This window comes from Chaetodon trifascialis, chromosome 5, assembly GCF_039877785.1.
Source record: "Chaetodon trifascialis isolate fChaTrf1 chromosome 5, fChaTrf1.hap1, whole genome shotgun sequence".
NCBI classification, from domain to species: domain Eukaryota; kingdom Metazoa; phylum Chordata; class Actinopteri; order Chaetodontiformes; family Chaetodontidae; genus Chaetodon; species Chaetodon trifascialis.
In genome coordinates this window covers 29,695,976-29,708,246 of record NC_092060.1, presented here as the reverse complement: position 1 = coordinate 29,708,246, position 12,271 = coordinate 29,695,976, and the positions used below count along the sequence as shown (strand labels likewise).

Genomic DNA, 12,271 nt, shown 5'->3' with positions numbered 1-12,271 from the left:
GAAACAGGAAAAGGAAGAGGGGATGCAGTGAAGGGAAGTGGACAAGAGGAAAGAAAGATTGAGGAAGGAAAGAGAAGATAAAGAAGGCAGAGAAAGGAGGAAGGAAATGAAAACAAAAGGGAAGGAAGAAAGGAAGGAGTGAACGATGAAGGAGTGAACGATGAAGAAGTGAACGATGAAGGAGTGAATGATGGAAGGAGTGAATGATGAAGGAGTGAATGATGGAGTGAACGATGGAAGGAGTGAACGATGAAGAAGTGAACGATGGAAGGAGTGAACGATGAAGGAGTGAATGATGGAAGCCCTTCTTGCTCTATAAAACCTCTCTGAGAGACCACTGCGTCATTTTCTGCCTCAGCGCTGAAGCAGTTAACCAACACACACACACACACACACACACACACACACACACACACACACACACACACACACACACCTCTGCCAGTCATAAAATCTCTGGACCCTGCAGGGCACAGCGTGACGAGGGCAGAGGGCGTCGCGTGTGTGCGTGTGTGTGTGTGTGTGTGTGTGTGTGTGTGTGTGTGTGTGTGTGTGTGTGTGTGTGTGTGTGTGTGTGTGTGTGTGTGTGTCGGGGTGAGAGAGAGATATAAAGTAGCGCAGGTAAAAAGGTAGGTAGGAGGTAAAAACAGTCAATTAAATTCTACAGAGAGTGAGCAGAGGAGGAGGAGGAGGATGAAGATCAGCCAGGTGATGAAGACTAATCTGACCAGACGCTCAGTCACTGAACTGATGATGAAGATGAAAACGATGCTGAGGAAGACTCTGATCAGGCATACAGTGATGATGAGGGTGATGAATGATGATAACAAAATGATGCTGATACTGGTACTACTACTACTACTGTCTGTAGAAGTACTGGTACTATTACTGCGAGCAGGACCAGTGATGATACCACTAGTAATACTACTGTCAGCAGAACTGCTTCTGTGTCTGGCAGTACTTCTTGGACAGCAGTACTACTACTGTTGTTACTGTTAATATTACTGCTAATTCTGTCCCTGCTGTCCACAGACAAAGCGTTGACCTTTGACCTTTGACCTCCTGCCGTCTCGTCTACAGGACAGCAGCTCGTGTTTGTTTCAGCTAAAAATGGAGTCAAACATCTCGTGGACAGATTTGTTCAGTCTGGACATCAGTTCTGGACGGACGGATGGACGGAGGGACGCCACCGTCCTGCAGCGAGCGTGACGGAGCGAGAGGCCGCAGAGCCACAGCACGTCACCACCAAACAGGAAGCTGTAAAGAGAAGAAGACGGCAGAGCGCGGCCTCCAGGAACGATCAATTACTGTACAACGACAAAAACAAAGAGGAAGAGGAGGAAGAGGAAGAGGAGGAAGGAGCTGCTGGGGATTTATTTCCTGATCGACGAAGTCACGTCTCTCTCTCTCTCTCTCTCTCTCTCTCTCTCTCTCTCTCTCTCTCTCTCTCTCTCTCTCTCTCTCTCTCTCCAGGAGCTGTCACTTCCCTCACCGTCACCTGTCAGTCAGGATGCAGATGGAGGCGGTTGGTCCTTTAACGTCTCCTGTTGTCCCCTCACTGTCTCTGTCTCTCTGCTGATACTACTGCTGTTAGAGGACCTGCTACTGATACTGCTCGTAGTACTATTACTGCGAGTAATGCCGTTCCTCGTAGTCAAACCCCAGCGTCTGTCTCAAAGCTTATCAACGATTAGAAGACGTTTTTCATGAGACGCAGCTCAAATCTTCATCATATGAATTTTTTTTTACCTCTTTACCAAAAATAATCACTTTGGATTTTTTTTCTGCGTCTACTGAACACGCTGAGTCCAGCGTCACGGCGTTAAAGGACCCTAAAATATGTCTGAAAACAGAGCAGTGTTCCAAACAAGGAACAAAGAGCAGGAGAACCTTAATCTGGAATAATCCAGAACATGAACCACATCCTGCTCTTCTTCTCTGTTCTGCTGCTCGTCTTGAACGCAGCCCTGTCAAACCGTCGGTGTGTTAATGTCAGCAGCATCTGCACCGCTGCTGATCGTAACGAGCAGCCATGACTGTGTGTGTGTGTGTGTGTGTGTGTGTGTTCCTGCAGACAGGCAGAGTTCAGCAGCCCAGTGTACAGAGCAGCTGTACAGCATCCGACCTTTGACCCCGCCTACAGGTGTGAGTGTGTGTTGAGGACGGCGACCTCCTCCTCTCCTGAGTCATACCACCTGCTACCAGCCCTGTTTAAGCAAACACACACACACACACACACACACACACACACACACACACACGCACACACACACACACGCACACACACACACACACACGTGCACACACACAGCATGTATATGTTGTGTGTGTATTGTTGTGTCCTCCCCTACACCTCCTCTTCCTCCTCCTCCTCCTCCTCCTTCTCTCTCCATGCTTGCATTTACTGTCGCTCGCCTGTTTTGTTCTTGTGTGTGTGTGTGTGTGTGTGTGTGTGTGTGTGTGTGTGTGTGTGTGTGTGTGTGAAGCCTCAGGCAGGTTTCCGTTCCACTTCGCTTGTGTTGTTGGAGCAGGTGGCAAGACACACACACACGCACGCACGCACGCACACACACACACACACAATAACACACTAACAAAATTATGTGTCTTGTGTTTCTGATTTCTGGCTTCACATAAAAGCAAAACACACACACACACACACACACACACACACACTGATCTTTGTATTGAGTCGTCTCAGTGGCTCAAACACAATCACAGCCCTGAGGGGGCGACCGAGATAGACAGAGACAGACAGAGATGGAGAGCGAGGCTGAATAGGAGGCTGAAGGAGTTCCTTCACGGTTCTTGAGGTTCCGTATAGATTGGTTAAAATAACCTGCTGCATGTGAACAAAGGAGCCGAGGCTGACAAATCTTCATGTTTCACACCGATTCTCTCTTTCTGCTTTCTGCCCTCTTTTCGCTTTCACTTCGCTGCGTGAGAACGAGCGCACGGAACCACAGAGCGGCGGCGTTCTGTGGTTATTTATCATCGTACGTCAGACAGATTCAGGGGGCAGGTCCTCGTCACGCGTCGGCCATGTTGTCCAAAAGCCAAGCGGTCTTTTAATTGTCTATAAGACGAAAAAAAGCCTGCATCGTGCAGGAGGCCGTCAGGCTGGACGCCGGAGCTTGAGCAAAATGCTACTGTGGCCATGCTAACATGCTCGTGCTAACATGCTAATTTCTAGCAGGTCTGCTCACCATGTTGGTTTAGCGTGTGCTAACTTGCTAATTTGCAGTAAACACAAAGCACAGCCGAGTCTGACGGAAGTGTTTGCAGGTGTTTTGGTCCTAAAATAAAATGTTTGGCGAGATGAAAAATGTATCCTGACACGTCAAAGTGATTTTCAGTTGTACAGAAATGAATTTTTTCTTAAATGTTCGACAGCTGAGTTAGCAAGCGTTTAGCATCTGAACTGACCTTCGCAGGTACGTTTTTAAGTTGTTTGATGCGCTACAGCTAACACGCTAACCTGACACCTTTGCTGGTTTGTGAGACGTGTGTCCATGTTTGAGGACGAACGCGCTCTTTAATCACGCTGTAACTTAGCGTCGCAGTCGGCCAATGACAGAACAGAGACATCAGTGTTTGATGTAAATACAGTTTCACATGACAGCAGCTTCCTGTTTGGGTAATGCAGACTTAACAGGTGCAATTATGCAACCAAAATGTGTTTAAAATACGACTTTAGATGCAGGAAACTGTTCTTTTGGTCGCTGTGAGCTCCGGCCTTCGTTCATTATCAGCGTTTACGTGAAAATCATGGATCAGGATTTAAAGCAGCTCCTCAGAAACAAACGTCTTTTTCAATCGTTTACTTCATTCAAAGCTTTTATTTTGACTGAACTCTGACTTTACAGCTTCAGCAGGACATACGAAGCTTTACCTGTCTGACACACCCTGCATCACGCACGCACGCACGCACGCACGCACGCACGCACGCACACACACACACACACACACACACACACACACACACACACACACACACACACACACACACACACACACACACACACACACACACACACACAGAAGGCAGAGTGGATTACGTTGTGCTGACTGATGTCCGTGTTCAGGAATGTGTGTGTTTAGTGTGTGTTGTGTGTTACAAAGACCCCTTTGTCACCAGGTACCCACCCCCACCCCCACCCCCTCCACCCTGAACACTGCAGATACTGAGGCGTATCTGCATCTCTACATCGTACCTGTTCTAACCTGTGAAAACACACACGGCCTGGCTGAGTTTAAAGTACCACAGTGGTACTTTAACTATTATCAAACTGCTACAGATACTACTTATGTATTCATACATCACATTTAACTGTCTGATAATGGACAGAACTGAAAAGCTCAAATAAAACTCTGAGACTAAAGAAAACCAGTGTTAAATACTTCAGTGTGTGCTATCACTTCATCTGCTCGGCTTCATCCTCCACATCAAGATGTTTCTGCACATTCCTCTTTGAATTTCTTCTGCATCGGAAAAGCCACGAGATAAAGCAAATTATACGGGATACAAAGACATGTTATGTGTCACTGCATGGTGGAAAAGATGGAAAATAGCTTTTAAAGGTCTATAAAACAAAGCAGAGAGTCTACATGGAGCTCTGTGAGGCTGCACCTGCTAATATCAGCATGCTAACATGCTCCCAATGACGATGCCGGCGTGTTGAGATCTGGAAAACATGTATGAGGATAAACTTAAAACATGTTTACCACGTTCACTGTCGCAGTTAGTTCCTGAAAGTGCTTCTTCCTGGAAAGGTTAGAGCTGTCAAAGAGGCAGCTGCTGCTACCAGAAACGTCCAGCTGGCCCTGAATGCAACAGCAGAAATCCTGACTGACAGAATGACACCAGAACGGTGGCTGCTCATTGGCTCCTGGCGTCATCAGGTGCTCGGCGTACCTGCACGTCTTCTCTGGCTGGAGACGGCTACAATCCGTCCTCCTTAGCAGACATGAACAGATGCTTCCAGCAGTAGCTGTACTCCAGCTGAAGCTACATGTGAGTACTGTGAGTACTTGTACTGCGGGCCGTCCTCTCAGCAGAGCCGGACTGATGACGGACACTCTGTCCCTGCCCGACGACAGTTTTAGCCATTGAAGTGAAATTACTGTAATTTTCTGGGGAAAAAGCTTCTAGCCGCCCGGCTAATGGTCACCATTACGGTTTCTCTTTCTGACAGCGAGCTGGACCGCAGAGAAACAGGAAGTCCTCTGTCTGTCAAACTGCAGAAACACGGTTTCCATTAAAAACACCTGCTTTAAATCACTGATCAGTTAATGGACTGTAACTGTAGCTGCGCAAACCGATTACCACTGTTTTGTGAGAACATTAGCGGCTCCAGTGAGATGGAAAAACGCCTTCCTGACGGCGTTGGACCACTCTGTGTTTCTGGGTGTGTCGTTTCACTGGATTTTTATAATTTCATCCGGGCAGACGCGGGGATAAGAGCGAGGAAGATGATGGTCTGATAATTATTGTGGTTGCTGGAGGTGTTTTCCTCTCTTACCTCAAGGAGAAAAATATCATTTTTAGGCTACAGCTCAGTGGTTCTCCATCTGTCTGGCGATGCCAGCTGTGACCGCTGAGCACAAAGACGTGAAGTATAAAAAGTTCAAGTTTAACCATGAATTGTGAACTATTCGACCGCACTGATTTTTCCTTCTCTGCAGCAGCCTGAGGAGCACCCGGTCTTTCACATCTTGGACCTGACACTTGAACCGCTCTTACAGACCAGCCTCGCTCACAATTGGCTGGTTCACACATTCATTCATTACATTTATTGCCGAGCTTTTAATGAGCGGAACAACGGGCGCTTTCACTGCTTCTGTGCTCCTCAGCCTTGAGCTGCTGCAGCCCTTCTGTTCCTGCAGACGTGTTCAGCTCAGACTGGAGCTGCGTCGGAAGCGTCGGCGGGCGTTCAGGACAAAAACAGCTCTGCTGTGAAGCAACCTGCTGCACCGGTGTGGGCGTGTTGTTTCAGGTACAGGTGAACAAAGACGCTGAGCACAGGAAGGCTAGTTTGAGTAAACGACCCATGAGTTTGGAGGTTTATGTGAGGTTTTACTGTTGAGCTTTTATTTCCCGGCACTCTGCAGGACGATGCTGCGGTGAACGCTGAGGTTTTTGACTTGATCAGTCAGAGGATCACTGCAGATACTGAGATTCATCCTCTGGGGGACATGAATGTGTGATCCATCAGTCGCTGAGATGTTTCAGGCTGGACCGATCGACACAGTCTGGGTCCATATGTTAAGGCCTTTAGCTCTCAGCTGAACTAGCTTTTGGATTTGGATGCAGCCTCCTTCAGACAGCTGATAGACGCCATGACATGAGCGTGGCGGGGCTGCAGGCGTGATGACACGCTGCCTCACAATAACGTAGTTTCAGGTGGAGAGTTTTCTGCAGCCTGTCGTGGTGTTCAGTTTTTTAAATGCGTTTTGTGGCCTGAAATGATTTCCTCTCCTCCCAGAGCTCATGATCAAACATCAGCGTCTCTGTCGATGCCAGCTTATGTCCAAAAATCTGAACTTTAAACACAGCAAGAGGGTTGAAATGTCCAGAATTGTCCTCATTAATGAGGCTAAAACTGAAGCACTTTCACCTTTCTCACTGTTCACATGGAAATATGTAAGTCAGACTGCTGCCGTCCATGAAAACACAGTATGTGGGAGAGAGGAACAAACACTCAGCTCGAGGCTTATATAAACTGAACGACAGGCAACACACACACACACACACACACACACACACACACACACGCACACACACACACACACACACACACACACACACACACTCTCTCTCTCTCTCTCTCTCTCTCTCTCGCTCTCTCTCTTCATTCAAAGGGCAGAGCTTTCCATAGAAGGAGGGATTGTGTTGGATTGGATGGAGGGAGGGGGAGACGAGGGAGATGGGGGAGGTGGAGGGGGTTAGTACTATGAGTCAGCACACACACACACGCCCATGCACACACACACACACACACGGGTCGTGGTGTTACCATAGAGACAGCTGAGCTGGTCAGCGTAAAAGCAGGAAGGACGCCGTCAGACTGTTAATGCTGCGAGTCCTGACGGGGGAGGGGTCAGAGAGGAGCCCCCATTAACCTCTGACCCCCTCCCTCTCTGCTGCTAATAACCGTCTCTGAGTGATATTTGACCTTTGACCCCAGCAGGTTCGGCACCTGCACGCTGTTGTTTTGATCTCGTCCTTTGTGCTGTTTGCCGAAAGTCCAAAGGTGAGCGAGTGTGTGTGTGTGTGTGTGTGTGTGTGTGTGTGTGTGTGTGTGTGTGTGTGTGTGCGTGTGTGTGTGTGCATCAGCAGGTAGGCAGCTGTAAACTTAAAGTGACAGACAAAATGGTTCATGTGTTCATGAGGACTGAAGAGAAAATGTACTGAAGTCAGTGGACAGTAATGAAGTACATTTACTGCACTAAAATGTTAGGGTACTTCTACTTAAGTATTTTAGGCTACTTCATACTTCTTTTCAAGTACATTTCAGGGGCAAATACAGTACTTTTTACTGCCCTACATTGATTTGATGTGTGTGGTTATTGTCTACTTCAGATACTCAGATTAATAATATAAATATGATGTAATATTAAAGTTCAATAGAGAGCTTTATTGATGATTGACAAGCGACTCAGTATTTATTTCTGAGCTCTTCTTGCACCGTGAGGCCGTCTCTAACATTAACAGAGTTTGACCTGATTTTGTGTGTTGGATTCATTGTCTGCACTGACTTTGCCGATAAAGTTGATTGTGATGAAACAGATTGTAGAGAAGATTCACTGTAAGCGTTCTCCACATACATTTTCTCCCCAGGTGTGAAGGATGGGCATGAGAATGGAATACTGTACCTCCACCTGCAGCGTTCCCACTGTTCCCAGTTCCTGTTTGTCACCCCGCCCACCTCGACCACCCAGTGAATGCACAGAGCGCCACTTCAACATTTAACAACATGTTTATTGAAATAAAATCTGGCTTTTAGCTGTAAAATACAAAACAAAAAGAAAAACACTGTACATATATTTGCCCAGAGAAGAAGAGTACATGAGCGAGCAGGTGAGCGGTGAGCAGGTGAGCGGCCTGCGCCTTTAAATCCACCTAGAAGCCTCGGAGCGTCGCGCCTGCGAGCTCCAGTGTTAACAGGCTAAACATTAACCCAGCAGGAGTGCTAGCAAGCTGCTAACACCGGCGGGAACGAGAGCGAGCGAACAGTCTGAGCTTCAGCTTCAGGTGTGCGATGGTGATGACGGTGAGGATGCAGGTGTGTGTGTGAGTCTTTGGTTCAGGTGTTCAGATGGTTTGAAGTGTTTCAGAAGCAGGGGGAACAATGAAATGCCCTTTTGAAGCACACGCACCACACACAATAATGCAGCAACACAAACAGCAGATGAAAAAGTACAAAACAAAACATTTGACATGTCGTTCACATCTATGTACAGTCTGGACTTCGCCGCCGCGCTCGGCGCGATTGTCTCCACGGTTTTCACAGTGTACGTTTCACAGTCCATCAACGTGACGCCGCGGAACAGCCGACGTGGCGTGAAAGCTTGTCACCATCACGCAGTTAATGCCCCCCTCCCCGCCCGTCAACCCCCCTTTTTGTACATTAAATAGAAAAGAGCAAGGCACTCTGGGTAAAAGAAGGCGAAAGCGGGCGCCTGGAAAATTACCTGCCATTAATCTGTGCAAACAATTGACTTTTAAACCCCAGTGATTGGGAACACGGCAAAATTAAAAGTCGTATTTCAGCTGACCTGACAGGAGGTGCCGAGGTTAAGAAATGGTTGTATTTAGTCTTAGTGTACCTTTTCCTTCATAGTGTAGTGGCTTTTACAACCCCCTTCCTCCTCCTCCTCCTTATTCCCTTTCTTTTTTCTTTCTTTCTTTCTTTCTTTCTTTCTTTCTTTCTTTCTTTCTTTCTTTCTTTCTTTCTTTCTTTCTTTCTTTCTTTCTTCACTGCTTGGCTCCCTGACCGAGCTGAAATTACCTTAAATTGGTCTGAACTGGATGGAAACACTCTAAAGTGCTGCTCAGCCAGTCTCGTTCCTGGCCAAAAAAAGCCCAGAAACAATAAAAATGGGTACCAAACTAACTCAGGAATTCACAGTCACTCTTTGTCACACTTCAACAAGCTGATCCGGCCATAAAGAGAAGCTTTAAACCTCGAGTCAGCTCTACGGGCAGAAAAAAAAAGAAAAGAAAAGAAAAACACATTCAGACTTAACGAGGATGTCAGCGTGAACCTTTCAGTGGTCGCACAAAGGACTCCACATTCAAAACACTTGTGAATAATAAAAGAGGAGAAACTCACAACCTCCTTCATCTAACGCAGCCTGAACAGGTGAGACTGAACACAAACAAAACATACAGAAGCTAAGGATAGACCCATGTGGGATTTCCCATATCAAACCGATTATTCAGGATTTTAACATTTCTACATCCTATTTCTTTTTTTTGTTGTTTTCTTGAAAATCTTCTGTTTTGTCAGGAAATATCTGAATTAAATAATGTAAGAATTGAAACATAAACAGCAAGAAAATGAACACAAACATTCAGAATGTTCCAGATCAACAGAGATCATTTCGGGGGTTCTGGTCACTGAATATCATCAATTAAATATCGGTAAACCCATATCTGGTCTATCCCTAATGTAATCCTTCATGGTGTGAATATTGTGGTGTCCTCGTTGGGGTGAAAACCAAAAACTGAACAGAACACAAATGGTGAACACAACCGAACGAAATCAAAAATAAAAAGGAAAACAGCCGTTTGGAAGTGGGTGCTGTGCAGGGGAATCAGTGCAGCTTTGGTGGAGGAATATTGGCTGTGCCAAATAAGTTCCAGCGTGACTACCACACCCGGTTGGTCCAATAAATGTCCCTGTGGTACATTGCCGTGTTTGCGTAGTCTCCTACCTGTTTGCTGCTGTATTTGGGCGGGTTGGCCTTGTAGCTGTAATCCGAATATTGGTCGGAGCCTGTGGAGTTGTTGTCGCCCGTTCCCACAAAGGTGTTGGTTGCGGGGAGGTCCTGAACGGCCTGGTGCTTCTTGGAGGCAGAGGGCGACTGTGGCTGCAGCTGGATAGAGGGTAAGGGGGAGTTGGAGCGGTAGTGGCGGCCCAGGTCGGGGCTTCCCGGCGGGTAGTTAAGAGGCAAGTGGATTCTGGGACTGTCGTTGACGTTGTCATTGATGAGGTTGAATTTGAGGCCTTTCTGCAGGCTGGCCTCCTCGTCCTCCTCCAGTGGCTTAGCTGGTTTAGGAGCTTTTCCTTTTTTGCTCTTTTTCCCTTTGCCATTTTTGGGGCCCTGCTTGGGAGCGTACAGATCCTTACTTTCCTTCTTGCCAGCCTGGTAGCCGCTCTTGGTGTCCTTCTGCAGTCTGTGTCGGATGACCATCACTGCCACAATGACCAGAATCACACCAGCAATACCAGCGAGGCTGCCATACAGGATGTTGCTGCGCTGAGCGAGGGCATAGTTGGGATCTCCGGCAATGTCCCTGTCCAGAGGCGTGTAGAGGCTGTGTCCGACCAGCCCCTCGATGAAGGAGACATTGGACTTGGTGTCATTGACAAAAACGTGGACGAGGGCGGTGGTGTGGCGGGGAGGTTTGCCTTTATCACTGACCCTCACCACCAGGCGGTGCAGCCCGTTGTGCTTGCCTGTGAATTCCTGCGCCAGTGTGATCTCCCCACTGTTGGGCGAGATGTGGAACAGGCCATATGGGTTGCCACCTGTAATGGTATAGACCAGCTCAGCATTGGGTCCAGAGTCAATGTCCTCAGCCTCTACCACCTCCACACGGGTCTCTGGCGGGGTGACAGGTGACATGTATGTGTAGGAGGAGTTAGCCGGTTTAGTTACATAGGGGGCGTTATCATTCTCGTCCAGGACATTGATGGTCACACCCACGTAGGAGGATCTAGGTGGGTCACCAGCATCCACAGCCTTCAGGCGGAAGGTGTAGGTGCTCTCCTTCTCACGGTCGAAGGAGATGCTGGACAGGATGGTCCCTGTGCCATTCTGGATGACAAACTTGCCATTGTCCGGTTCTACAAACAGCCTCACTTGGGCGTTTTCCCCCTTATCGTTATCAGTGACAGTCACAACACCAACAGGATTGAGCGGAGCCATGTTTTCGATGACAGAGAAGCTGTAGCCACTCAGCATAAACTTGGGGTCATTGTCATTGCGGTCCAGAACGTTAACCACCACTGTAGCTGTGCCAGTTTTGCTAGGAACGCCCTTGTCTGCTGCTGCTACACGGAACTCATAACGCTCCGTCTCTTCCCGATCCAGCAGGTTCTTCACGCGAACCTCTCCAGTGTTAGCATCAATTTCAAAGAGCCTGGTGGCAGAGAGCTCGATGATGCTATAGGACAGCTCTGCATTGGTCCCGCTGTCTGCATCTGTCGCCACGACATCCAGTACTGTGTCACCTGGCTGGTTGCCCTCAGCAAAGTCCACCTCGAGCATGGCAGGGGAAAAGTTTGGTGTGTTGTCATTCATGTCCGTGACCTGGACTCTGAGAGAATTGGTGCTGGACAGGGCTGGGTTCCCAGAATCCACAGCAACAATTTCAATCCTGTAATCCTTAACACGCTCATAATCCAGCAGGGTAGTTGTCTGCAGGAAGTATTTCCTCTTCCGATCGTTGGCCGATTCACTGGCAGGTCGGAGCTGAAATGGGACATCACCAGCAACCACACACGTCACAACGGCGTTTTCACCCTCATCACGGTCCGACACCTGGACCAATGCCACTGGTGTGCCGATGGGCATGTCCTCAGAGATGTTGGCCACGCCGTCCTGGTGTGTCACCAAGCCAATACCGCGGATCTCGATGGCTGGTGCGTTGTCGTTCTGGTCCTTGACGTTGATGGTCACCAAAACCTTGGAGCTCTTGGAGTTGGGTCCGCGATCTTTGGCCACAACAAAGAACTTGAGGAAGCTCTCCTCCTCGCGGTCCACCAGGCCCTTGACGTAGATGATTCCTGTTGAGCGGTCAATGCGCAGAAGCCTCTGGACAGTGTCTGAAGCCTGATGGAGGCTGTAGTCGATCTCTCCATTGGTCCCAGTGTCTGCGTCGTTGGCTCTGACCTACAACAACAAAAAAGAAGTTTACCATTTAACGGCCAAACATTGTTCCAAACCACACAATTCAATAAAAATGTTGTGCAATGAGCCAATTTATGTTGTAGTGACTCAGGTCAGTCATCCAGGACTGCAAAACACATTTTTGACTTGA

At 48.0% G+C, this 12,271-nt stretch overlaps 1 protein-coding gene across 5 annotated transcripts in view; it reads right to left on the bottom strand.

Annotated features, from left to right (window-relative positions):
• Positions 1–12,271, bottom strand: part of LOC139331330 (protocadherin-1-like) — a 161,999-nt gene that overhangs the window by 132,737 nt on the left and 16,991 nt on the right. For all 5 annotated transcript variants that reach the window (XM_070962756.1, XM_070962759.1, XM_070962758.1 and 2 more), the window contains one exon: positions 9,940–12,123. In XM_070962756.1, coding sequence (XP_070818857.1) covers positions 9,940–12,123 — 2,184 coding nt within the window. The remainder of the gene's footprint in view (positions 1–9,939; positions 12,124–12,271) is intronic.